Source organism: Aquila chrysaetos, chromosome 5, assembly GCF_900496995.4.
Source record: "Aquila chrysaetos chrysaetos chromosome 5, bAquChr1.4, whole genome shotgun sequence".
Taxonomy (NCBI): Eukaryota; Metazoa; Chordata; class Aves; order Accipitriformes; family Accipitridae; genus Aquila; species Aquila chrysaetos.
Genome location: NC_044008.1, coordinates 60288097 through 60316012, shown reverse-complemented (window position 1 = coordinate 60316012; position 27916 = coordinate 60288097). Strand labels below are relative to the sequence as shown.

The window sequence follows — 27916 nt, the reverse complement described above, 5'->3', positions numbered from 1 at the left end:
TGGCAAAAGCCATGGAGGGAGCCAAAATCCAAGCAAAGGACAAGGGAAAAACTTAGCAACGCTGTTATGTGATTTTAAGCAAGTGATGGAGTTAAACCTTCAGTGAATTCTTAGAAGCAGGAGCGAGCAGCTCTGATGTCTAGCGTGGTTTCAGAGCAATCTTGTCCCTGGGACATCTCTGGGCTGGTTTTATGGACTGGAGGGAGGAAAAGAAGCCACCTGCTTTATGAGGTAATAAGTTCCTTAGCCTGAAATATTTCTCATGTGGATCTCTAGAATCTGCAAGGCATTGTTTAGACATCAAGACTGTTTCGGTGAGAGCCAGTCTGATGGCGGCAGCTTTAAATGCTTTCACATTTTCCTTTTTTCCGTTTTGCTTGGTTCCTTTAGTTGGATGCCTTCTGATGGCGTTTCCTGCTCTGCAGACAATGCTGCATGGCAGAGCCGCTGATGCTCCAGCCAGCACAGGCAGCCAGGGGACGGTGAAAAGTGGGGTCAGCGTTCTCTATAAAGAACTGGCTTTCCTAGGGGGAAAAAAAAAAAAATCTGAGAATGTGCTGGCATTCAGCTTTGGAGTAAAAGCTGATTTCATTGACAAAGCAAGCACCTTCTTTTGGATGATCTTTACTTAAAAATCCAACTTTCAAATTCTTTGGCAGAAGCAGGAAACTTTGCACTGACTCTAGCATCAAATCTAAAGCAGTGCAAATTGAGAGAGATGATGCCTTGAGGATGATGCTTTTTGTCTGCCTTGCTCTGCTGCCCCAAACAACTGACCGGGTGCAGCTTGGCACAGTGTGGCCATGACCAGGCTGTCACATCCAAGGTTAATGTGCATCCCCTCTGCTCTCACAGGAGCTGCAGCCAGGGAGGCTTCTCTCTCTCTCTCTCTCTCTCTTTTTTTTTCTTTTTTTAAAGCTAATCACTGTTAAACATTGGCATTTTCAATACATGGGCAGAGTTTGCATTGTGCAAGAGAGCATTTGGAAACAGGAGGCTCAACGCCATTCCCAGCAAAGTCCACTGGCTTCAGAGACAATGGTCAAAGGGCCGCTAAATGCAGCTGAACTCACACCTCCGTGCTTGAAACTCAGAGCAGTAGAAAAGCTTTTGACCTTCTGACAAACCAAAGGGGTACGAAGCTGCTTGCAAGCAGATTCATAAAAGGAAATCAAAGAGGGGACACTTTAAAATCCCTAAAGGACCATGTGTGAAGGTATTTGCTCTGTAACACTAGTGGTGGGGAGGGAAGAGTAGAGCAATTTGCCTTTTGGGAGAGCGCACGCCAGGGACATGAAGCACACTGGGATGCCTTTGCAAGAGGCAAAGCCCTCTCCGCTTGCTCCATTGCAGGGCAGCTGCTGCCAGCTGCCCCACTGGGAGTGAACCCTCCATCAGAGGATGCTTAAGTTGATGCAGGTGATGAATCAGAGGGCAGCAGGGATCTGCCACCAGTGTGCAAATATTACGGCAGAGGCAATATCCCGGGCTGCCGCCTCGGCACAGGGATGCGGACGGCTCCCGGCTGCTGGACATTGGTGTCAGCAAGGCAGGGGACCATGGCACTCATCCTCTGCAGGAGCACTCGGCTGGTAATGGCCTTACCAGAGCACACACAGCAAAACAGAGCACTCTCCAGGTGCCTGGAATGTGTTAAATCTGTCTCCAGAGTCTAAAAATGGATCATCCTTCCTTTTTTTAGAGAGGGCTGTCTAGAAAATGCCAGCACCAAGTGCCCCTGGAGTCAGGTGAATGGGGAGCTGGGGATCCGATTTTGCTGCCTTATGGCGTTTCTGGTTTGGAAAGGCATTTGAGCTGCTTGGATGAAGTGTTTTGCGAAAGTATGAAGGCTTGTTATAGCAACCCAATTGCATCTTGGAGTGGGTAACGTGCTTATTTTCTGCAATGGACTGTTCTGGAGAAATGACCAAAAATATTAAATTCCTAACCTGCATCCAGAGGAGCAAGAATTCCCAATAAAAGCGGTGTGAAGGCTAGGCTCACCCTTTCGATGCCGCTGGTCTGGAGGGCTGGTGTTGGAAGCTGGCGTGGAGGCAAGCAATGAGGAGGAACTGGTGGGATTCATGCCATGATGATCTTGAGCCTCAACCAGATTTCAGGTCAAACTTCTATTTCCCTTTTCTGAAGATTTTGAATCCCCTCAAAGCTTGTGCTAAGAGAGGCTGTTACACTGCTTTCCTTTAAGAGGGGAAAAAAACCACATTTTGGTCTCAGCGTAAAAACTCACATCCCTTTCCTTAACCCTGAAGCACGTTCAGCAAAACCACCAAGCTCTGCAGGACCCGGCTGGGTGATACTGCCAGGGCACCATCCCCACCCTGAGTCCATCAGCTGTTTGGGGTTTTTTTTTCTGCCACCCTGTGTGCATTAACACAATTTCCCCCCTTGGTAGGGCCAGTGAAGCATGAAGCCGTGCTGGTGCAAGTGATACCCCTTGTATAATCCTTGGGGAAATGTGGGGAGTCCGAGCAGATGGTGTGCGGGAGATGGATGGTGCATGGAGATGGATGCAGCACCCTTCTCCTGACTGTGCCTCCCCTTTGCACACAACAGGGAGGAAAGCAGGTTTGAAAAGCCTTTTTTTTTTTTTTTTTTTTTTCCTTCCTTTGCAAAAGATTTTGTGCTCAGTTACTTTTACCATCACATATTTTCCCCTCCAGGAGGTTCAGCAGCGTATTAATCAAGCTCTCCTCTGATGTTGTGATTTTTATGGACTGCCAACTGCACACAGCCAGTTTGGCATCTCCTCTGACAAATCAAGGTTTAAATGGCTTTACCATTACATGGTAATGGCTTAGCTATGTGTGTCACTTTGGTAGAATTAAAGTGGACACCCCCAGCCAGACTAGAATTCATATTGCACAGCGATTGCCTCCAGACAGGGAGGAATTGCTACACGCAGGCAAATGGAGGTAGCAGAAACCTGCAGCTGTGAATAGCACTGCTGTGGAGCAAGAGATAAAATAATATTCATAATAGATAGCTCAGAATAGTTACACAAGAGGGTTTTTTTCTGCAATGGAAAATTTCCCAGGGGAAAGATTCTGTTTTGATCATGGAGGTATTTAATTTCTTTTTCTTGGTTTGAGAGGGGGTTAAGTGCTTGGGATGCAAGGGCTTTCCCAGGGCCTCTCTGGGGTGATGCACTGAGGATGCACAGGGATCCAGCCAATGCTGGACACTTCAGCCTTCCTTATAGAGGGGGAAAAACCCCAACCATATGATTTATTTTTGTGTGTGCTATATGTGTGGAAGAGGTGTGAGCCTGTGCTGGGGTACCTGGGAACTCGTCTAGACACTGTGTGCCACGGGTCAGGCGGGGAATTCAGACCACAGTTACTCAGCACAAGCTCTGCCCCAGGGGATTCATCCTAATAATTCATTATCCAGGCAGGGTGGATGTTTGTTCATTCAAAGTAAGAAATAAACAGGGAGAGACTAAATAAATAGAAAAAAATACGCTGGCTAAGTAAACAAAGAAATTCCTCGGTAGCAAACACTTCTTTTATGGTTAGGGGTCTGTAAATACAGCATTGGGAAAGCTGCTTGAATTGTGAAGTCACCGTGGCAGTGCCAGACACCTGGGGAGCCTCAGGTCCAGGGTCCAGCTGGGAGAGGAGTGACCTTAAATATAGGGGGGGACTCCATCCCCGCAGCTGCTTCCTTGCCCCCCTGCAGCCCTGCGGTCCCCTCAGGGGAGGCTGCGGCTCTCCCAGCTCCCCGCCCTTGCCGTCGGGTCCTGGGGCTCCAGCGATTCTTTTAGCAGGGTTTTAGCCCACTTCAGAAAGCAGCTTTCGGTGTGTAAAGTCGTCTGTTCAGAGGTGGATGTTTATGCTGGGTGCCGATTGCCAAGACAGCAAGAAACACCCGACAAGGAATGTCTCAGCTATTGATTTTTGTATATATTTTTGAAAAAAAATATCATTTGCTGAGGCTTTGCCGCCTACCTCAGCCCGGCACCGCCGAGCCCCTGCAAGCCCTGGTCCAGCTGCGAAAGCGTTTGGCCCCAGCACAAGCTTGGTGGCATGGAAGAAGAGGAACAAAGCATTTTGGCAAGGGCTAATAAATACAGCTTATGCTAATTGAGTGCTGGGAGTTAAGGGCCAAAGTTCTTCCAAACACAGCAGGGGTGCCAAGTGTCTGCTTTCCGGAGGTTAAATAACTTTGCCAATGGGTCTCTGCAGCACCACTTCACCGGAGGAGTTTCTCTTGGGTTAGTGTATATTTTATCCCGACCTTGCTTCTGGAGTTGGGTGTTGCTTGTGGCTGCCTCCTCCTCCATTCCCCCCGAGAACCGAGTGGATGGGGGTCTGTGCCCGCCGGGAATGGGGAGTGCACATGGAAGGACCCTGCAGCCGATACAGGATGCTGAGAGCAGGAACACCAAACTGTGCCGGCAAGGAGTCAGATGTTGAACATGGGTCTTGTAGCATAACTCGGGATTTTCCTGCTTCCACGGGCAACACCCCCAAGGGTGCCCTGGGTCCCAGGTCAGCATCTTCCCCTCCTCTCCCAGGCTCTGGTCTCCCTCCGCTCCCCTGGACCAGGCTGTATCCAGGGTGATCCCAGCTGGGACATTGCTCTTGGCCTCGGGGTAGCGCAAGTGATGGGGAGAACCTCGGGGCACAGAAATAACTCTGGAGTATCCCAAAGTGGGAAACCTTCGGGTCACTCCCCCGGGCGCTGTGCTGGCAGGGCAGGGGAGGCTCTCGCCTTCCTAGTCTTGTGCTCTATAGAGATGTAACATTTTTCCTGGCTTCACATGAAGCTGACAGTCTCTGGGAGAGGCTGGCTTTCTGTTTACATCAGCTTTTGTTTTGGACAACCAACTCTCCAGAGCTCTGAGCTCAGCGGGGCTGTGTGACGGCCAGGCATGACGGCACCACGTGCTCTGCTGGCCCGTGCTCGCCCTCAGCAGACCGCTTTGAGCTGCTCCCCATCACCCAAGGGTGACAAATCTGCTCGCACCCCACTGCACCCACCCAGGGGTCTGAGCATGTCAAGACCTCCAGGGAGCTGCTGGTAGGCCGGCTTCACGCTGCCTTTTCCCTTCCTGCCATGCCAGAACTGCTGGCGGGTGTAATCTTGACCCCAGAGCCAGGTCTTGAGCAGCATTTGGTGCTCGTGAGCTGGGGAACATGTGTAACCTGAACATCCAACCTGCACCCATCCTTCCCCCAAAACTGGAAGAAGGACCCCTGGGAGCACCAGGCGCATTCTGGACCCTCCACAGCACCATCACCCCAGGGCAGCTCGCGATTAAATCCCCGCATGACACTGTCAGCCCTTCCTCCGTTTATATTAGTGAATTAGGGATTTTGTTTTCATTCCTGGCCTCTGTTTACATTCCTTGTATCCTAGCTTAATTCTTCCAAAACTCCAGAAGCAATAGCATCCAATACATGACACCCTCCAAAAGGTCAGGCACAAGGAGGCATCTGCTGCAGGGAAAGGCTGAAGTTTGGAAAAAATGACCACACGTGGGAAAACCTACAGTGAACTGCTGGGATGACTTCAAAACGTAGGTGAGGAAGGTCAGGCAGCCAGTGAGTCGGTAGCACGAGCTCATGCAGGGTTTGGAGGCGTCAGGGTGAGAACTTGAGCTGGGACTCGGATGCATAGATGGAAGTTGAAGTTAGTTACTTGTAGGTTTTTCTATTTAAGTGGTGCATGAAGGCTTGCCTGGCTCAGCCATGCGGCTTGCGGTCATCCTCACGCAACCTGCAAGGGCACCATCAGTGCAGTATTCTCCTTATACAGATCTTATAAGAAGCCCATCCAAGAATGTTAATTTGGGGAAGACACAAGATCTTCCCTTTGGGAATGGCTCAGGAATGGCTTGTGTAATTCCCTGACAAGATCTGCAGCCAGATGAACTTGCTGCCTGGGTTGAAACTGTCCCTGCCTGCTCTCTCCTGGCTTTTTACTGACTTGTGCCAGCATTTGCAGAAAATGCTGATGGTTGGGAAGGTAAAACCTTGCCCAGGGCTCAGGTGCAGAATTCAGCTCCTGGGTTATGCTTCTGTTGAAGAGATGGGGTGGTTTAAGTCCAGCAGTGTTTGGCCACAGAGCATAGATGACCTCCAATGTGCATAAGCCTTAGTTTGCACCTTGACACTTTTCTTGGAAACTGTCAGGCTTGCAGAGAAAATATGAGGGTTTTTTGGTCACAAACTTCTGACATCTGAGCCACAAGCAGAAACTTTTCTCAGGAGCCAGACTTTTTTAGGGTCAGAAGCTGAGGGCTGCCCTTCCTCACCAAAAGCTGTTGCTTGACTCTGTTTTGAGGAGGAAACTGTTTTGTTTCTCACTTTCTCCACCAATTTATTCCTGGCTGCCGGAGGGCCCTGAGGGCTCAATGCCACTCATCAGGTTCGTTTTGCAGCACGGTGGGATGCCCGATTAACCGGTGGGGATGGATCCTGCAAGCACCTGCAAGGCCCAGCATCCTGGCTCTCAGCACCCCCCTACCCCTCCATCCCCCAGCAAAACCCAATATAAAGAAAACCATCCCAAGGGCTTGCTGAAAGCCAGGCAGAGCTCGCAGCAAATCTTTTCCTACCGCCCTTCCAAGCGCTTGCGCGGGGACCGGCTGTTTGTTTGCAGCCGCGCCAGTCTCTATTGGAGATGGTTGGTGTGTGTCAGCCCCACGAGGAAGCAGCGTTGCCGGCTGGTCCTCATCCTCAGTGATGCTCATGTGCAAAACTGCTCCCCTTGCTGCTGCATTCATTGCAGTCGGCAGCTGGGAGATGGGGAAAAAAAACAAAACCAAAACCAATAGCCCTCCTTCAGTTGCCTGAGTTTGTGTTTCAGCCCGTGGCAGCACGTGTGGGTCTCCCCGGCTGCCCCCAGCTCTGTGCCGCTGCAGGCAGAGATTTTTGGAAAGCGCTGCCTGGGCTGGATGGAACAGCACTGAAATGGGAGCGGGATCCAAGAATGAAGTGGGAAGGCAGCTCTTAATATGAGCCCAGCTTTTTTCTTTTTACAGGATTAACATCATATGATGAATACATGAAAATTATCTTCTGTAGGCTTTTTAGACATTAAGGAGCCCTGCTGCTGAGTTTTCTGCTGGATGTCATGGGATGTCCCCATAACAACTTTTTGCAAGGGGTTGAAATACTAGTATTTCCTTGTTTTTTGTTTTCCCATCCATCACTTCCACCGACAGCTGTTTACATTTTGGAAGCATTACATCAATATTATCACAGCACAGCTCTTCTCTTTTGAACTCCTGGCATTTCTCGTTCATGTGAAGAGGCTCGGTCACGTTAAGATGTCCGAGGGCTAATGCTGATAACTCGGCAGAGGAGGGGTCTGCAGAGCGATGCAGCCACAGCAGTGACTGTATAGTTTAAACCAGTTTTGCAGAAGATCAGTCGAGTAAGACCCTGCTCCCCTGCTATCCCAGTTGGGTCCTATTTAGACTAATGACAAACCCCCATGGATTTGCAAGCTGCTTGCAGACAACCAGCAAAGAGAGACGAAGCAGAAGGGGTCTGACGGCCGTCGCTCATGAAGCCAAAGCAGCTCCTGGGGGTTTCTCCTTTTGCTTTGAGGCACAGGAACCATAGCCGACGCAGAGAAACCTCTCGAGGCCAGTCCTTTGGCAGGCATGGAAAAGTGGATCCCTGTAAATCCGACTTTCTGCTGGTTTCCAGGTCAGGGAGTTTGAGGCAGAAGGCAGCTGCTGCCGCTCGGTTTTCCATGGAGATTTTTAACTTCTGAAGTGTTGTGCTTGAGACCCCACTTGCTCTGTTTGGGGAGGAAGAGATAACAGGAGACCCAGGACCCTTTCTCTGGTGTTGGTTTCCCCATCTTTCCTCCAAAACCCATCAAGCCAGCTGGTTCCAGCAACCTGCTTCCAAATAACCTCTCTGAAAACTGAAGCAAGATGCAAATTTCAAGATTATATAGGCCTTTTGTAATTTTTTCTTTTTTTTTTTTTCATGAATAACTGGCTTGGCTTCCAACTGCATGGGAGAGTTTAGTTCCCAGGAAGGGATTTCCCCTCGCGTGCCCTGTCTGCGGCCCCAGGCCAGGAGCAAGAGCAGTGAGACTGGGACTTCTACTGAGCATCCACTTCTCAGGGATCCCTCCCTCTGTGCTCTGGTTACTCTGTTTTAAATCTCATCTGTGCTTCCTGCCTGAGCTTTTTAATATTTCCTTTCATCTCCTAAAAAAACTTTTTAACTTTTACCAAACCAGAAATGCATTTTGTTCCTTTCAGTTGCTGCTATCCTCTGAAATTCTGCTTTTTGCTCCAGAGTTATATAGGGGAGAAACAGCTGGGAAATGTAGTTAAGAACTGAAAATACTTAATTCTGTCAAGCAGCGTTTTGCTGGTGGAAGGAGCACTGTACAAACAAGCTAGAGGATCCACATCTCTGCGCTGTTTTGGATCCTACTGCTGCTTTGATCTCCGTTCCAGACATGTGTCCTCTCCCGCCTGCAGACCCCAAACGTGTATTTTCAGGAGGGAAGAGGGGACAATAAAAAGACAATGGATCTCCCAGACAGTCTGTTTCATCCAAGAGTGTCTCGATCGGAGCTTATCTCCCTCTCACAGACCCCAAACCATCTGACAGACACTCGGTAGACAGAGACATCGACACTTGGACCCACCTCAAAAGATGTTCGCTCTCGGCTGGGTGGGAAGAGGGACAAAAACCCCATCCAGGACCTTCTCTCGCTCTTCTGCTTCGAGAGGAGGAGAGCTGGCACCACAGCGGTGGCTGCAGCGGGCAGACCTCTGGCTTTGCTTTTCTCCTGGCTATGAGGTTGGTCTCACCAAGCTGGATCGCTGCAGGTAGCAACTGCAAGTGGAGATGTTCCCATTCGCAAACAGGGCTTGGGCTGGAGGGCAGGTAGGGAAGGACCTCCTGGGTCACATCTACTGTATGGAAATAAACCAAAGACTGCAATTATCTTTTCTGCTTGGAAAAAGTGGAAGCAAGGCAGTGGCTGGTCCTACCTCCCCAGCAGACGTGCCCCAGTTGGGCTGTGTGGTCTGGTCTGTGGGCACTTGGGCTGTGTCCCAGCCCCAAAGCCTCGCCACGGCCAGAGCTGCTGGAGCTTCCTCCTGGGCATCTCCTCCAAAGGGTGTCCCCAGCCCGGGGGATGAAGAGGATGGAGGGAGAAAGTCCCACCCTAGGGATGCTGCTGTGCTTCAGGTGTTTTGGGCTGCTTAGCCCAGCCCAGAGGTGACGGGGCCCTAAATGACAATGGTGACTGTTGTGGGGGCATTGGGGATACTGGCCCCAGAGCTGTGTGCAGCAGGAGCACCCTGTCGTGCCTGAGGGTGGCCCTGGCAGAGGGGAAGAAAACACTCATTAGCAGTTTTCCTCTTGCTCCCTTGCTGTTTGCTTCCCAGCCCGGCTCTCCTGGGTGCCCATGCCAGTGGAGACGTGCTCATGCCTGGGTAGGTGCTGGGGAAACTAAGTGGTGTGACCAGTTGCCCCAGGGCTACGTGGTATCCTGTGGCATCATAGCAGCCTCCTTGGTGCCGTGGGCACTGGCCCTGCTCTCTTCCACCCCGGGGGTGGCATCTGTGCGGAGGTGGTACCTGGGCGGAGGTGGTACCCAAGCTGGAGGTGGCATCTGAGCAGATGTAGCACCCAGGCTTACTTAGGTGGCATCTGCCTGAGCAGAGGTGGCACCTGAGCAGAAGTGACACCCAAGGGGAGGTGACGCCCGAGCAGAGGTGGCATCCCAGCAGACGTGGCACCTGAATGGAGGTGGCACCCCGCAGAGGTGGCACCCCACAACCATCAGTGACCCCACGCAGACCTTTCATCACCTCGCCCCCATTGGGGCAAGGGGTCCCAAGGGGACCCCAGTGGGGTACCACGGGGAGAAGACCAGTGTGCTGCTGTGGGGTTGAAGTTCCCAGCTGGCACGGCCCTGCTGGGAAGCCGATCCCTAAAGGGTGCCGCGGCCGCATGAAGGCTGTCCCCTCTCCCGTCCTCTCCTGCTGTACCTCCTACAAGTTTCGCTCGTCCCTCCCACTCCCTCCCAATGCTCGCCTTCTGTCAGGGAGCCGGGAAAGGCTGGGGATAAGGAAAGGGCTCTGCGAGCGAGGCTACCAGTCTGGCTGGCTGCCTCCCGCGGATGCTCGGGGCCGGGGAGCAGGGCAGCCGGTGCTCCCATGGACCTCCCCAGCGGGATGCTCCTCGCCTGCTCCCTCTGCCTCTTGCCCGGTAAGCACTCACTCCCCCTCCTGCACTCACCCCAATTCCCCAGGCAAGGGGAAAGCAACCGGGAATAACTTTTGCTTGTTTGGGAAAGGTGCTGGAGAAAGCCCAAGGTTAATAAGGCTGTTGTTGGAAAAGTCTTGCCAGAAGCAGGAGGGAGGGAGCGAGGCGGGTGCCTTTGAGGCGGGTGAAGGGGAGTTGAAAGGGATGGAGATCTTTGATGGGCTCCCCAGGAATGAGCGGGCAGGCAGGCGGACAGCACGGCGTCCTCCCGGCCCCCCTCCTCGGCTGGGCTGCAGTTGGAGCGGGATTAGTTAGTGTTTTTCTGAAGCATCAGATGGTGGGGGAAAAAAATAATCCCCCAAAATAAAGCCAGACCCTTTTACCGAGAGTTAACTTTTGTGACCCACAGGTGGTTTGTCCTGTCGCACTTGAGGGGGCTGTGCAAAAGAAAATTGCTTGGGGTTAAATAAGTTAAGGGTGGTTTTAGGCAAGCATTTGGTTTCAGGAGGCGAGCCTGCATCTCCCTCTCCTACAGCTCAGTGTGTGCGGGATAAACCCTGCTGGGGGCTGCAGCGGGACAGGGGGTTTTATGCTTCTTGCTGGCCCCTCGCTGGCGTGCTCAGGCTCTCTTCTTGCAGAAAGAGACTCCCCGGCACCGGTCATTTTTGCTGCAATTACATCTGGCATCCTCCCGCACGCAGCCCAGACTCAGAGCAGCCAGTCTGGGACTGCTTGGTGCTGCAAAGGGGAAGAAAGAGCTTTTCCCCGCTACCAGGAGCACTGCCACCAGCTCACGCCTCCCCGGCAGCCTGCAGTGCTTCTGGAACTGCAAACATTTCTAAACATCCTGATGGAAAAGCACGCCAGGGTGGGTTTTTATTTTTTTTACTTCTTTTATTTTTTTCCCCTTTCTAATTGCACTGCTGCTCGATCCTTTAAAGCAAGCCGCAGCGGAGCTGCCTTTCTTTGCTTAATAGGGAACATGTGTGTACGCCTTGCATGGCGGCGGCGAGCGTGGCGGGGCGCGGGGCTGCCTGCGTGGAGCTGCCGGGGCCGATCGCTCTGGCATGGAGATGGTGGCACAGACCCGGCCATGCTTACGTGGGCGACCGAGCCCGTGGGGTCAACTCCCCTTAAAGAGATGCTGCTTGTAGATATATGATGGTTATTGCAGAGGGTGGTTGGGGGATGTGGCAAATCGGCGACTCCGCCTTGGGCTGAACATGGGAGCCCATGGGGCTGAGCATGGGAAATCCTCCATGGGAGCGTTTCTGCCCACGGGGGTTTCTGTGTGCACCTGGAGTGGCTGGCAATGCCGTGTGCCGGTGAGAAGGGTTAATGCTTCCAGCGCTCTGTGGTGGTCTCCAGACCAGGATGCGTTGTGTCTACCGGTCAATATATTTTGCTGAGGATTAATGCTGGTGTTTTGCCATCTGGACTAAAAGCAAGTTTGCACGATGTGCAGGACCCCCTGGGCTGAGCTGAGAGTGCCAGGTTGGGACGTGCATCCTTGGGAATGGTCCCCTCGCTGTGCAGGCAGCGCTGCCTGTCCTGCCGCAAAACCTCGGGTGCTTTGCCTGAGGGAAACCCCCCCCTCCTGGCTCTGTCCAGAGGTCCTGGGGAAACCTCCTGCACGTGGGCTCTGTCCCCACTTTCGCATCGTGCCACGGGCTGGGAGTCCCCGGAGGCACCGTGGCGTCCCCAGCGATTGCCTGGTGATTATTCAGTGCCAAGGGAGGAGGCAGGCGATGCCAGCACTTGGCAGCCGGTCCCCTTCCAGCAGCCACCTTGCAGGGTCAGGGACCCCAGCGTCATGCCTCCATGCGCAGCCTGTCTTCGGACAACCCAAGGTTTCCCTAAACTTTGGATTGGGCCAGCTTCTCTTCCCCGAGGCTTTGGTGCAAGCAGGGAGCAGTTCTGGGTTGAAAGCGAGAGCCCAGCCAAGGGGTGCTGAGCCACGGCTTGTTAAAATAAATGCATTCAGTGGCCACGGATCACCCGGTTTCTTGCTGACACCGTGCACTGGCAGGGAAGCTGCGGCTTCCAGAAGGATCCGGGGAGGATGCGCTGAGATGTGATGACTTCCCTTGTGTCAGACCATGCATCTGTTTTCCTTCGCTGGTTTAGTTTTCCAGAGAAAGTAGTTGGCTCCTTCCCTTTCTAAAGGGTCACCAAATGGTAAAACCATCATGCTTGCTCCATGGGCCAAGTTTGGGATTGTGCAGGTGGGTTCCCAAGGGACCCTCCAGTCCAGGCTTTGATGATGGGTACTTAATTTTGGGTGGCTGCACAGCCCCAACAGTGCGGCTGAGGGACTGCACCTCCCTGCCTACCAGTTGTCCATCCACTGGCCAAGGTTTGGCCAGGGAAGGTCCATTAAACAACCCCCCTGAGGTGCATGGGGCTCTGAGAAGCCACCCCCCCAACAATGCCCCCCACAACCTATCGCTTTCCTGGCATCTCCCTGGGAAAAGGGGGGTCAGAGACCTGCTGCTATTTATACCTGATGCCATTTGTGTTATTGCTAATGAATGCACTGCGAATGCATAATCACCACATTCCTTAGGGCTGCAAAAGGTGGCCATCAAATGGCTCCTTCCCAGCTTTTGGGGGGCCAGAAAGCTGGAATTATGGAAGCACAAGGTACTTGTGTAGCTAACGCCCCAGGGCTGTTTGTCAGAGATTTTGTGGGTAACCAGGAATGTTACAACACACGAGCCGTCGATGACTGATCCTCTGTTCATCCTCAGTATTCCCTGGCTCGCCATCCACCACTGCAGCAGCCACCAAACCCCGGGTTGTTTCCTAATAGCTGATGACAAACGCTGGCTTTGAGATAGCGACCTGGAGAGGAATTTGGTGCTTTCAGCATCTCATTCAGCAAAGAGCGCTTGATAGGAATTAAAGCTAGAGGGAAGCACAGGGACATGTGGCCCCCCTTGCTCCTTCTCAGGGCCTGCTGGTTTTTGCCCAAACACCCTATATCAAGCTTAAACGTTTTCTAGTTAAGACAAATATTTCAATCCTAAGAAAAGAAAAACTAATATGCATGGCAGATGGGTTGCAGAGGAGCATCCGATGATGCCAAAGCCCATGTGGTGGTGGGGATGGGGTCACAGGAGCCCAGCCCAGTGCTGGGTGGCCGGTGGCACCGCTATGGATGCTGAGGATGCAGGGGTCACAGCGGCAATGCTGGTGTCCATGGACGCGTTGCCCCATTGCAGAGCTTGCATCTCCTGCATGGGCTTGAGCAATGAGAGAGGAAGCAGGAGCGAGAGCAGCAGGGCAAGTTTCAAAGTGCCAGACCGAGTTGTTTGACCCTGGCACGCTCAACATTTTTGGCAGATGTGAGTTTTCCCCCCACCACACGCTCTCGGGCTCCTCCAATGAGCAGCTCGCTCGTCCCTGCAAGAAAGCAAGAGTCCCGGCGTGGCATGTGCTCTTCTTGTGTCCCATTCATACCCTTTTCCTTGGGTCACCTGTAGTGTCCTCAAATTCCATATGTCCTCCTGTGCTGCCCCTGGGGACCCGCAGCAGCCCAGCAGCAGGCAAGCTGCCTTTACCCTGGGGAATTCAGCAGAAAAGCCCATGCGGATCCGGACATAGTTTCCCATGGGCTGGACTCAGCCCCAGCCTTTGAGATGCTTCTCCCACCATGTTACTGCCCCGTGTCAGCTCAGCCTCTCTCCAGAAACTCTGTCCCAAGCTGTGAAAGTGCTGGAGGCCAGAGAAACAGGCTGGGTTTGCACCATGCAGTCAAAAAAATTGAGTGCATTTTCCTCACAGTCAAAAAAAAAAAGATATTTTCCCGGCACCTCCACTGTCCAGCTCCCATCTCCTTAAATCCCAAAGGTTTGAAGCAAAGGCAGTGAGCTAAAGCCCCAAACATCTCACAGCAGCAGAAGCAGACTTGGGGCATCACAGCAAGTGCCGCTAGGCTGCGTTACGGCACCTTCCCAGAGTCCCTTTGCCAGCGGTGAATCCCGTTGCCTGCCCGAAGGATGCAGGCAGGAGGCATGGGCAGAGGTATGGGCAGGAGGATGGTGCTGGGGCCCTGAGAGCGTCCCCCTCCAGAAGGTTTCCTTTACCAGGAGGACTTATTTTTATTCTTTTTGGCAGGAAAGGTGGCTTTTATTCCCAGTATTGTTACCCAAATGTGTGTTATTTTTTTTCTTTTCAATATTTGACCTGACAAGAATCAAAAGTTTGGACTCAACAGAAGCTCCAGTTCGGAAAGGAGGTATTTGAGGCTTCCTGCCTTGGCAGCATCACAAGCAAAACATGTGGCTTTTGGTCACTTATTTATGACAGTGATGTCACTCCTGACAAGAAAATGAGACTCGGTTCTTCGGGTTGCTAAATCTCCTTGACAACCTCTCAAAAAGCTCCCATTAGTTTAAGCCAGTTCAAATATTCTCTGATTATTTTTTTTTTCTTACTGCCTCGAATGGACCCACATCTGTTGGGTTTCTGAAATTCCTCCCCTCTGCCATCCATTGCCTGGAAACTTTCTCCAGATCATTTTGCTTTTCCAGCCCCATCGCCTCCTCTGGTCCCCACTACCTGCCACGAGCAGGATGCTCTGGCACGGTGAGCGGCACAAGCCCCTTGCAGCATTTCTCCCTGCTCCCCCCGCTTCAGACCTTTGCACTTAATGAAGCGTTCTTGCTATTTATTTGGTGGTTTATGTTGCTTTTCATGACCAGCCTGGCTGCCTTTTGCAGGAGGCTACAGCTGCACAGTGGAGTCCTAAAGCAAGGAACCATGGGATGGGGGTCCCCAACTTGTCCCAGTGTTCCCGCTCCCCAAAAAACTCTGCTTGGGGTTCTGCAGTACAAAATCAGAGAAACTCTGCTGAATGCAAGAAATCAGAAGAAAACCCATACTATCCTCTCTGACACTTGCTCCACACTCAAGTGATGAAGATGCCTCTGCATTACCTGGAATTGAACCTTGCTTGAAATACAACCTACCCTCCCCAAAAGAACCCGTTCTTCCAGCCAGGTCCAGGGTGTCACCCCATCTCGCTGGTGGCAGCAATGTGACACCCCAGGGTGCTCCCAGCTCCCCACGACCTCCCCCCCTCCCCTTGCCCATCACTCCTCTCAATGGCCGGTCCTGGCCTCTGTTTCTCCACTGGGTAACAGTTAACTCAGAGGAGGTTTTAATTTGTTTTGTAATGCTAAATAAGGTCAATCTACCACAAAATATGCTGGCTCTCATCCCCCCGTCTCCTTTTTTTTCCCCCTGCTTTCTAGAATTTCTTTTTGTAGGATTTTAAAGCTCCTTACCTCAGCTCTCCTTGGCGAGACTCTGCAGTTCTCTGCTCATGGAGCCAATGTTGCAGACTTGTTCCTATGACTGCAAAAAATCAGGTTTATCCCTAACATTCCTACCTATAAAAACACTTTCCATCCTGAATTTTTCTGCCTGGGAAGCAGCATTCCCAATCTCTCCTGTCGACAACCCCTTTATGCCCCTATAAATACCAAACATGATCCTTCTGCTGCTTTTAAAGCCATCCTTAATAAGGATGCCAGGATCTTTTATTTGTATGAACCATCCGGCAGCTACTTTCTGCCCAAAGGCAAACGAAGAGCTGGGATATCCTGGCTACCGGTATCCATCCCTGCAGCACCGTCTCTGACACGGTCGTTCCTTGCTGGAACCTGGGCCATGCCCCTCTGCTTAAGCAAACCCTTGGGGAAAATAATATTGTTGAGAAAAATACACCTCCTCGTAGAAGCCATGAAGAGTTTACACCCATGGAGGGTTTGAGTGGGCTGCTGGCCTGAGCGAAAGTGTGTGTGTGTCTCTGGATTAAGATGCGCACGGGGATATCATGGGCTGATACCTGCTGGCTATGGGACATGGACCATGGGACATGGGTGGCTGCAGCGTTTTGCAGCCACCAGTAATAGAGGCAATGCAGTGCCAGAGCTCCTTGGCACAGATAGTGCTCTTCCCCGCTGCCTGGGGGTGGTCTTTGCCCCCGGCCAATTTCTCCATTGAATGCACCCGGGGGGGCTGTGAGCATAATTAGGGGCAGCTCCTGCACCCATGGATGGGCAAAGGGGCATCTCCAGCAGCCCCAAAACACACCAGTCCTGGGGAGACTCACTTGACCCCCCCCCATCTGCACACCCTGCTCCTGGGTCCAGCTCCTGGCAGAGGGAGGAGCTGCCAGACTGATCCCCCAAGATTTGCTCCCTGACAAGCAAATTGCTCTTTAAGGTTGACCCATGTGGGCTGTGAGCACTGGGCTCCCCAGAGCTGGGATGCCGTGGCCAGGGATCCTGCTCCTGCTGTCCTGCAGGAAGGGGCATCCTCCAGAGCAGCACTGGGGAGAGGACAAAGCCCCAAAATCGCCCCATCCTGGCTTGAGCAACCATCCTTAGGGACATGCCTCTCCCTAGCAAACCTCCCAGTGGCACCGGCTTTTGCTTGCACAGGAAAAGTGAATCCCAGCTTTGACTCTTTGGTACTGCAAAACCCTCGGGGACAGCAGGAGGTAGCCCATGGGGACAGCCAGGCTGGGTGATGGGCTCCAGACGGGGCACATCTGGTGTGGCCACACATTTTCTATGTACCCCCAGTCCATGGTCCCTTCTGGGGTGGGTGGTGACATGGTGATGGCCATCTCCACCATGAGCAGCTGCTGCTCCACAGCTGGAGGAGCAAAGCATTGCAGAGCGGCATTGCCTGTCACAGGGGAGATGTCAGAGGGGAGGAGAGTGCTCTCTTCTTCCCTCCCCATGCCTGTCCTGGCAGCCCTGGCTTCAGCTGACTCACTTTTACAGCAGCCTAGAGGAGAAATACTTTTTCCTTTATCATAAACCAGAAACACACATTTGCTTTGGTAGCAGGGGTGGGCACGAGCTCAGCGGCCCCGAGGAGCACGTTGTTGCCTGCCGGGGTGAAGCCACTTTGAAGGTGGGCTGGGGAAGGGAATTGCCCTCTAGGGCTTGTGCAGCTGTGGCCTGTAAACCCTAAATGAACCCATTTAAAGCTGCAACCTTGGGGCTGGCTACTCCCTGGAGGCTGAGTGGTGGAGAGAGGAGTGCTGGGTGGCTGCAGGTGAGGTGGGGCTGGTGTGCTTTGGATCCTGCAGCCTCCTCTCCATCCTGGCTGGCTGTGGGAATGCTGTGCCACAGACCTGCTGTGATGGGCTAAAACCACATCTGTTTCACGTAGGACCCTCCTGGGGCATATTATACAATTTGGGGGAGCAGCATTCCCAGGATAGTTGAGGTTGGAGGCACCTCTGGAGGTCATCTCATCCAACCCCTGCTCAAGCAGGGTCACCTGGAGCAGGTTGTCCAGGGCTGTGTCCAGTTGGGGTTTGAGTATCTCCATGGGTGGAGACTGCACAGCCTCCTGGGGTGACTTGTTCAGTCTCTGACTGCAGTACAAAAGTGTTTTCTCCTACCATCTCAGCACCTTGGCTAACAGGATCCTTCTCTTCTCTCCCCAGGGTTCAGCGACACCTTCAACATTGACACCAAGAGGCCCAAAATCATAGCTGGCTCTAAGGAAGCGTATTTTGGCTACACAGTGCAGCAGCATGATATTGGGGGGAAGAAATGGTAAGTGAGCACTGCACCGGGCTCTGAAGAGGAGGGGGTGTAAAGCAACCTACCCGAAATGCTGAATATCTCCTCCTGCCCCTTCCAACAACTGGTTTGGGGTGCACAGTGCTGTGGCTCCAAGGGAAACTGAGGTTTGCTCTTGGTGATGCTGGTGCCAAGCCAGCCTGGGCAAAGTAGAGAACAGAAAAGCTCTTCCTTTCAAAAAAAGGAGTTTTATGAGGGGGATAACAGTCTATTTTGTATTTGATAGGTGTATGTGTATGGAGGGTGCTGTGCTCTGGCTCCTGCCCGGCTGCCTCTTGGTGGTAGGTGCTGTGCATGGAGCTTTGCTCCAGGCAGGTTCATGGTTCCCCAGGGCCCCTCAGCCTCCAACGCTTGCTGGAAACCCATCTGGGTTTTGGGTTGAGGCCATCCCATTTTATGTAGTTTCCACCAAAGTGCCGCAGTCTGCAGAAGTGCTCAGACCTGGCTGTGTCCATCAGGAGTGCAAGATGAGACTCGGATGGGCTTTGCTCAGGTTTTGGGTTTCATGGCAGGTTTTGCTCCTTGCCAGGGCTGATCCCTGCTGGGGGATCCTGCACAGATGTTGGCAGAGACCCTTGGTTCTCTCCAGAAGCACATCTGGATGCTGCAGGGATGAGGGCAGCTCAAAAGCCCATGAAATTCCCTGCAACTCAATTACTGTGGAGCTGAAGGATCTGCCCCATGGGTGGATGACAGCTAGGCTTAAGGCAGCAAGCACACATGGAATTAATGCAGATGGATACCCCTGAAATTCAAAAATCAGACCTGTGCTGTCTTTCTATGACTTTTGCTGGTGCTGGTGGGGGGGTGCAGGGCTGGATCCTGTCCTGTGTCCTCAAGCTGAGCTGATATTTCATTGCAAGGAGGAGCAGGGAGGTTTGACTTTAACCTTGGTCACCCCAGCTGCCATCAGCATGGCCTGAAACCTCCCTGCTTGCTGCTTCCCTTCTGTTTAATGGAAGGTCAGGGCCGGCTACCCAGGCATGCTGTGTTGAGCCTTTCTGCTGGCTCTGAGCCCCAGTTTCCCACAAGGATCGTGTGCTTTTCCCAAATGGTACCATGCATCCAGTTAATGGGGTGATGCTGATGCTGTGGCCCCTGTGCTGCGTCGGGGCTGTGGGGGCCATCCAGGCTCTGGTGTTCCCAGCTGCATCCCGGGGAGCCATTTGCAATTAAATCCATGCTGATATTTGCACTCTCTGGGTCACTGTTTCCTTCTGCCGTCCAGCAGAGACCCAAATTAATATTCATAAAGCTTTGAATGGTGGGATAAGGTTCAGCTTTCCGCTGGGATTGTGTGCTCTGGGATGGGCTGGGAGGGGAGGGAGTTACCTGGGGTGCAGCCCATGGAGCTGCCTCTGCCCCATTGCAGAGATGGGTCCTGAGCAGGTATTTTAGCACCCAGTATCCCCTCTGAAGTTCAGAGACTCACATCTGCATGGCAGTGATGAACTTTTCCACTGCTTCAGCTCAAGACTGAGCGCAGGGCTGCTCATGGATGGAATGAGTCTTTCCAGAAGCATGACCATGCCAGGTACCAGAGCATCCTCTCAGGGGCACGTCCCCGTGGTCCTTGAGCAGGTTTGCACACAGCAGTCAGGGAGCTTTCTCCTATAGCTGACCCTGCCTTGGGGCTGTGTCGGGGACCAGGTGGACTCTTGGGATTCTTTTCATCCTCACTGCCCATGAACCTGTGCTATGGGACTGTTTCCCAGCTGGCCAGCTTACACTTAACAAGCCAGAAGCCAGAAATATCTGGCATGGGACACAGCCCTCCACCCTTTCTTCACTTGAGAACATGGATATTTACCCAAAGAAATGCTTTTGGGGGGGATAAAGAATTTTGGGCAGCATGACAGCACAACTGCTTGTGGCTGAAGCCGCTGGAGCACAGCATAAACACGGCTGTCGAGTAGTTCCAGTAAATAAAGCAAATTCCACCGTCCCATGCTCGAGACCTGGGTAGTGACAGCTGATGTTAACGGATGATGTTACTCTGCTTGGCATGAAGTCTTCCACCCTCATCTTCCTTCATGCGATGCTGGAGCACATCTGGGCAGCACCATGTGCTTAAATTCTAAGGGAATCTCAGCCCAGCCTGGTGTCTCCATCCCTCACCTGCTTCTGCGCAGAGCCCAGGCATGTCTGTGAGATGGTGGGATGGAGACCATGCTCTCCAGGATAACTGCTCTGATGCTTCAGGCCATGTGAGCTCTTCATTTGCATAGACCTCTGCTGTGAAATATTTTTCTATCAGGAACGGATCCAAAACCCCCCAAATCTGGTTATATTTACCCTGGCTCCTGCAAGCGACTCCAGCTCCACAGAGCTGTCTGCCAGGTCAGGGATAAGCCCAGGAAAGGCTGTTCAGAGATCATGGTTCTCCAAAGCAGATAAGGAACAGGAACTGAGTGTCTTTGCTATCATGTTCCTCCCTGCCTCTGCTTCTGGAGAATATCCATTTTCCGTATCTTATTTCATCCTAAACATGCTAAAAGTCTCCCCTTGGAGGAGAACAGTGTAACTGGGTGTGAATGACACGCAGGTGCCTTGCTCCAAAGTGCTGGTGTGCTACCGTGCTCCTCAAATGACAAAAATGATATCCATAGGTGCCACTGGTGGGAAGCCCTCCTGGGACCACAGCTAAGCCTTGCTCCCGAGGAAGGACTGTCCTTGCCCACCCCTGGGCAGGGCATGCAGGGCATGGATGCGGCCGAGCCTGTCCCATCCCTTGGCCCATCTTGCAGACATCCTGGCCAAGGCATTTATGAGGGATCCGGTGCAATTCCCTCCTGCCCCTCGAGGTTTGGTTTCCCTGCCAGGCAGGGATGGCAGCAGTAGCTAAGCCATTGGGTGTTCAGTGCCTGCACAGGTTGGTTTTGCTGCTCTGCAGAGATTTGTGCCCAAAGTGAGCTCTCTGAGGGAGAGGCCCTGCAGAGATTGGTGGAAAACACCCATTTTTAAAAAATATTTTCAGCCTAATTGTAGCTATAGGTGCTGTTTTAGGCATGATCCTGGCTGTACCTCAGCAGAGGGTCTGCAATTCCCATGCCATGTGGGGACTCTTATGCTTTTTCCTCATGTCTTTGAGCTGCCACCATCACTGATGGGGTGGTGAAGGGCTAGCTTCCCTGGGGACTGGCAAAGGGAGGATTTTTCCTCCTTTCCCAGCAGGACACTGGAGCAAAGACCAGCTCTGGCTCATTTTGGCCCTTCTCACATCTCTCCTGCCAACATCAGGCAGGACACAGCTGTAGTTTTTTCTTCTGTCGGTTCCTCTGCATGAAAAAAATGGATGTTCTCTGCACAGAATGAGTGTATGTATATACATAAGTACAGCATCTGTTTGAATATGCAATTATGTTGTACAAAATGTCTATTAAATATGTGTACCCAGTTAAAAAATGAAGCCAACATGACTCACTCTGGTTAAAGGATAAATGACTGAACAAACAAAACATCTATAGTATAAACCAAGGACGTACAGAGTGAGCAGGATAATAATTGTGCGGAGCCTTGGCCAACCCCAGGAGCTGGCAGGAGGCAGAAGAAATGGAGATGCTAAGATGAAACCCCAGTTGCTGGTAAGGCAGAAGCCAGACAAGCATCTTTGAGTATGGCCCTGAGGAGTTCAATAAAATCCACTGAAATGCAGAAGAGCTCAGAGAAACTAAATGGTTATCTCAGAAGCGTGGTTCGTATAGGAGCGATGGTTATAACAACGTGCAGAGACCCGGCTGCCAAATACCAAATGTGGAATCTGAGGACTTTGGCACCTGTCCTTCAGTCTGAGTCTTTTAATGCTGCTTTTGGCTAGTGTAGATGGTTTTAGAAGGGTTTCAAAGCAGCTTTTATATATATATACATATATGGATGTGTGTGTAAAGGCATATTTGAGTGTATACAAACTTATATATAATATTCTTTAGGTATATTTTTAGTCGTGACTATTTCCCTTTTTCTACCTGTTTGAGAAAGGAGCCAGATCATTTGCCCAAGGGGGCTGTAATGGCAGCACTGATAGTGGAAAATCTGGGAGGAAAGAATTCAGATTATTAAACTCCAGGGGAAAAAACGCTTGGATATATACTGCTTGAAAATCTCATCGATTTGTGGGGTGGCTTTTCTCTGCTCACCGTCTTCCAGAGCAGCAAGTAGCTTTCAGAGCTCCCTTTCAACATTTTCTCTCCCTTTTTCATTAAGCTGGAGGTGCAACCCAAGTGTCTTCTCCAAGTATGTGAATGGAAAAAATGACAACAGGCTACCAAAACTCATCCTAACATGCAACGTAGCTTCGTACAGTGGCTGCCCTGCCCTGGAGCGCTCCCAATGCAGGCAGGGCAAGCAGTGCCAGGCATTACAGGGTCTGAGCATCCCCAGTCCCTAGGGCTGGGCATCTTGGGTGAAACTTGGGGGAAATGAGAACTCCCTGTGTTGCTGTGCTTGGGGCAAAGTGGCCTGGCAGGAGTTTTGGCAGAAGGAGAGGGAGTTACTCTAAGGGCAGAGATGATCATGGTGTTGACCTGAAGTGGTGAGTTGGCTTGGAGCTGCTCCTCTCCCCCAAGTCACGCTTTGGTTCGTGCCATTTTGGGGGTATTTAAGGTGTGAATCACATGAGTCCAGGCAGGTTTGTTGCTGTGGAGGGATTTACTTGGGCAAAATAGGTGTGTTCAAACATGCAAAGAGTTTCCACAAATGCACATGGGACATATGTCCCTCAAACGTGGAAGATCCCATCTGCGTTCTTCTCATGCCACACATGGATGTTTGTGGCAAACACAAACTGTAATCACATTGAGTTTGGGGGAAAAATGTTCTTAGAGGCCCAACCTCAGGGGAAAAAGGGAAAAAAAGTTCCCTCCATCTTTCATGTCCCCTCTCCCAATTGCTTTTCTTGATTGCTCCCCAGCATCCCATGGGCAGGAGCTGTGTCACTCCCTAAAGAAGGACAAAAGGACCCGTTCCCTCCTCCCACACGTGCACAGGAGGACGTGCCAACCACCGCCCTCAGCTTTCCATTGCCACCAGATGCTCCAGTACAGAAGCAGGAGAGGAAAAGGGGTCCAGGGGGCAGGTTGTGCCTCCACGGGGCGGACGGCAGCAGCCATGATGCTCCACGCAGCGAGTGCCGGGACTGCTGCCCCATGCCGGCTTGTGTCTGCGGATTGAAAGTTTCCAGCTATGCAAAAAATGAAGCTCGAGAAGAGCTGGCGGTGGAAGGAAAGCCCTGGGAATAAACATCCATTAGCCTTCAGAAGCCGTAAAAACAATAAATATAGCATTCCCGAGCTGGCTGAGGCCAGGGCTTCGCTGATGCTGCTGGCAAGGTGGCATGGCTGGGGAGCGGGACCCCAGCCGTGCTGGCAGCTGGATGGGCTTCAAGGGCTGCGGATGTAGCATTTGGGATGCTGGATGCTCCCTAGCTGCTCTATCCCTCCTGAGTTCATGTCTCGTGCTGTCCTGACCCCGCTTTGTGGCAAAGGGGTGCTGTGAAGCCTTGGCGCAGGTTTTGGTCCCCTTGAACCCCTCCCTGTGCACAGTTCCCCACTGCCCTCAGCAAGAGTTCACCCTTGTAAGCACCCCAGGGCTAAGTCCCCCTTCCAAGGATGCCTGGAGGGGGGCGGCCCTGAGCCCCCATCCCCGCGGCTGCTCCAGGCACAGACATGACGTTTCCAGTCGGAGTGCGGCCAAAGGGAAAAGGAGGAGGGAGAAGAGAGAAAAATCTGCTTGGTGGATTTAAAGCTATAATTGTGCTGATCTGGAAAAACAGTTAAAGGGTTTGCTATTTCCCTACTACTGCAAGAGGCTTTCTTGGCTGTAATTCTCCTGTGGTTTGGCCGGTACCCGAGTGCTTGGATTATTTTGGTGAAAGGGTACATAACTGCAAAGCATTCCTCCGGCGTGGGGATAATGTCTGCTCCTGGCTCTCCCTCCCACCACGCCAGGGCTGCAGGCACAGGCTGGGTGCTGGGTGCGGGATGCTGTAGCAGCCCACCCCATCTCCTGTGTTCAGGGGTTGTCCCTTTTTTGGCACAGTATGGCCTTTTTCTCCAGAAAATCCCGTAGGTTCTGTTTTTAGCATCGCTGAGCTCTTTGGGGCTGCTCCATGGGTTGTTCTGTCCTTGCCCGGCACCTTCCTGGACTGCCTTGGAGGACATGGGACATCTGACATCCCCGGGGAAGATCTTCCTTGCCATAAAGCAGTATGGTTATCACAGACTCCAGGGTCAGTTTGCATCAGCTGCAAGGTTAGGCCTTTTTTTTTTTTTTTTTTTTTTTTTTATAGAAAGCATTTGGTCTAATTGGAAAAAGAGATGTGGTCTCGTGTTGCTTGCTGTAGGGCTTGCAGGAGGACATCCCCTTGCAGGCAAGCCCAGGCTGCACTCCACTGACACACTCTTTCAGCCTGCTACCAACCAAGAAGAGGAAGGAAAAGGTTTGCCAGCCTGTCCAGTGAAAAAGCAAAACTGCGCTCGGTATTTTTTTCCACAAGGGACCCGAGAGGAGGCACATGCAGAAATGGGCATTTGGGCTGCACAACAAATCCAGGCAGTGGAGAGCAGCAGCTCCACAGCTTCTGTGCTCCCCAGCATCTCCACCTCACCTTCCCCACTCCAAGGGCCTGAAAATTTCCTCTGCCCCAACCCTTCGAGTTTACCCCAGGCTTTCCAAACTGCTGCGGCAAGAACAGCATTCCCTAACTTAACTTGTTTAGTCTGGAGAAAAGGAGGCTGAGGGGAGACCTTATCACTCTCTACAACTACCTGAAAGGAGGTTGTAGTGAGGTGGGTACAGGTCTCTTCTATCAAGTAACTAGTGATAGGACGAGATGAAATGGCCTCAAGTTGCACCAGGGGAGGTTTAGATTGGATATTAGAAAAAAATTTCTTTACTGAAAGGGTTGTCAGGCATTGGAACAGGCTGCCCAGGGAAGTGGTTGTGTCACCATCCCTGGAGGTATTAAAAAAGCACGTAGACAAGGCACTTCAGGACATGGTTTAGTGGGCATGGTGGTGTTGGGTTGAAGGTTGGACTTGATGATCTTGGAGGTCTTTTCCAAGCTTAATGATTCTGTTCTTTGCTTGGTGTGATGCCCCGGTGGGCTTCCCCCTCTGAGGTGCACCAGGATTTTAGGAAGAGCTGGAGGAGGCACATCAAGGACAAGCTTCAGCAACCAGGCCCTTGGTGCACAGAAGAAAATTGTCTCCTTGGTGTTTTTTAAAGCATCCTCACTGCGCCATAGCATTAGCATCCAGGTGCAGCCTTAAGACCCCAGCACCCCTGCTGCAGTGAGACCGGGGGAGGCTGGAGGTGGAGGGACACCAAGTCCTGCCTGTGCCACCACGATACACGTGTGCTGCAAAATATCTATACCCTCACTTATGAAGATCTATATGGAGGAAGGGTGTCTTGCTTCTTCCCAGCCAATATTATTCACCCATAAAAAGGCCTTTGCAATCACATCATTATTTAGGGTTGGGGGCTTGGGGCCCTGGTGTCAGAGCACCGAAGGGCAGCTGGATGGTGCTGTGTTATTGGAGCCGGTGACCCAACGGTGCCTCCAATGCAGAAATGTGTGGGTGGGAGAACCCCCCCCAGATGCTGTTAGCAGGTGGTAACGGGTAACTGGGGAAAGCAAGAGGCACCTGGCGAGAACTGGAGTCACAGATCAGCTTTGGAAACCTCCAGAAGAAAGCCAGAGATTGCATGAGTCCTGATGGACACGTGCAGCCTGCAGAGAGCATCGATCAGTAGCTCCAAATGCTGCAGTGGAAACCCACAGCTGGGCCAAGAATCACTGATGGACCTCGCCTGTAAACACTTCCTTATTACAATATCCCTAAGTAAAAGGGAAAAAATTACACCAGGAAAAATAAGAAAGTATCATTACTGCTGACCACAATATTCTGCGAGTTCCTCAGACATGTTTTGCAACACGCCCGTCGTCTGCTATTTTAAGGAGCACTCCGGTAATTTTGCTTACGGCAATGTCTGTGTAATTGCTGCAGCAGCACGTGGGGCTTGGATCCTGCTTTCCTCCGTGTCCTGGTGCTGGGTCCCCGGGGCTGTTCCCGCGATGTGGCCACTCGGTGTAGGGGGAGATGGCCCACCAGGTCCTGCCTGGCCACGGGAGGGGTTTGCAGACGCGCTGTGGGAACGGGCTGTGTAATTAGGAGCATCCATTCCCGGCTCGACCCGGTGCACAGAACAGCTGGGTAAATTACAGTTGTGTTTATGTTTCATTTTGCAATGAGAGGGTTTGTTATAAAGCAGAGAAAACGTTGATCAGCCTTTAAAAAAACAACAACCGAGGGTGCTTGTGCATGTCGGTGGCAGATGGACAGCCTCCTGCAGGCACTCCCTGTGCAGGAGCAGGAGGGGACAGGAAGAGACAGGGATGGGGACAAAGCCACATGTCCAGGAGTGGGTCAGGGTCTGGACCTGGTTGCTTGCACTGGGCACTGTGGGGTCAGTGGGACCCAAACCTCAAAGCAAGGATGCACTACATTTTGGGAGAGAAATCCCCTAAAACTCACCAAACATGGGGATGGAGCACTGCAACTGCTCTGTCGTTAGTAGGTTGTCTATTAATTGGGGTAATATGGGGAGCACAGGGAGACTTGGGAGTGAGCGAGAGGCTCTAATGCCTCCACTGGGAATGCTTCTGCCAAGGGATGATGTATCAGGTATTTGATGGGCAAAACAATCTTGCAAATGGTGTAACATTCCCCTGCAACCACCACTAAATAATGAGCCTGAATGGCTCGTTGGTCATGAGTCAGCCCAAAGCTGGGTGCTGGAGAAGAGCCCCTCCAGAGCTGTGTGAAGGATGTCAGCCCAGAAGCAGTGCGAGGGCTGGAGATGATCAGGAGCGGATCGGGATGAGATGATGTTACGCACAGGAGAGAGGGATGTGAATGAAACAACCACGGACGGGAGGAGCATCCTCTCCTGGGTGGCAGTGCCAGGGGACATTGTCCCTCACCGAGGGTAATGGAAACCTGATACAAACAGTGCAAATACTTTCCTGTTGTGACCATCCTCTTCCTCCTCCTCCCCGGCCCCACGCCCCGGCCTCAGTTCCGGGGCTGGGTGAAACATCTTGCTGCTGCCAGGTGGGAAAGCAAAGGTTTGCATCTCTCCTGGCTTTGTGCGCCGTGCCTTTTCAAAACTGCTTGCTGAATGTACCCAGTTGATATTATTTAACACGCTGTTAACCCAGCGCACATCAGGATGGCTTGTTGGTGCTCCCAGACCCAACGTCTCTTCTCGCTGCCGACCTGCGCTCCTCTCCCGGATGCCTCAAGCTCCCTCCCTGGCTGCCCCTGGCCCATGGGACTGCTCCATAGAGAGACAAAAAAATTGGTTTGTCATCTTCTGATATCTCTGCTGCACCTCCCCAGGCTTTGGGCACTGCTAAGGGATGGATCTGGGTTTAATAATGCAATAGCCATCAACTCCAACTCCCTCTGTGAGACCATGTTGGAGGTCACCTGGTGCTCGGCCACAGCTCTTTGTCCTAAGCGTGTTTTTGCGGTGGCCCTTGGTCACCAACACGCGGGTTTTAGCTGCTCGCAGTGAGCAGAACTGGCCGGAGCAGCAGTCTGCCCATTGCTGCCTGTGCAAGGCCATGGGATCCTCACCGTCAGCTGAGCTGTCCTGCATTGCCTGTGCTCTTCGGCAGAGCTGTCTCATATTTAAGGATGAAAAAATGACCAGAAATTTATTAAATGGTTTGCTAGAGGCTACACAGAAAGCTGCTGTCAGACCAAGGACTCATTTTCAGGTCCCACATCCTCCTGTGCCACCATCTCATTGACCCCACTGCTGTTTCTACCTCTCCTTCGACTCCCACTAGGTATTTTTTTCCACCGTTGCCAATGTGGAGAAAAACATTTCAAAGTCCATTCCTCTGTCACACTCCCTCCAAGGAGCCCCGATCCCATTTAAAGTTTTCCACAGCTGAACTCTCCCTTTCCTGAACCTCCTTAATCACTTCTTCATCCAGTTCCATCTTGAATAAATTAAGTGCAAGTGAATTTGCCTTGCAGGAGATTAAGTGTCCCATTGATTGAAAAATCCTGT

General features: G+C 52.1%; 1 protein-coding gene across 7 annotated transcripts in view; it reads left to right on the top strand.

Moving 5' to 3' along the window:
* Window positions 1-27916, top strand: part of ITGA11 (integrin subunit alpha 11) — an 80991-nt gene that overhangs the window by 17297 nt on the left and 35778 nt on the right. For 5 of the 7 annotated variants that reach the window (XM_030015663.2, XM_030015666.2, XM_030015665.2 and 2 more), the window contains one exon: window positions 17692-17803. In XM_030015663.2, the coding sequence (XP_029871523.1) occupies window positions 17692-17803 (112 nt within the window). Of the gene's footprint in view, window positions 1-10047; window positions 10221-17691; window positions 17804-27916 lie in introns of those variants that run through there. The other 2 variants (XM_030015662.2, XM_030015661.2) reach the window with 1 other exon arrangement.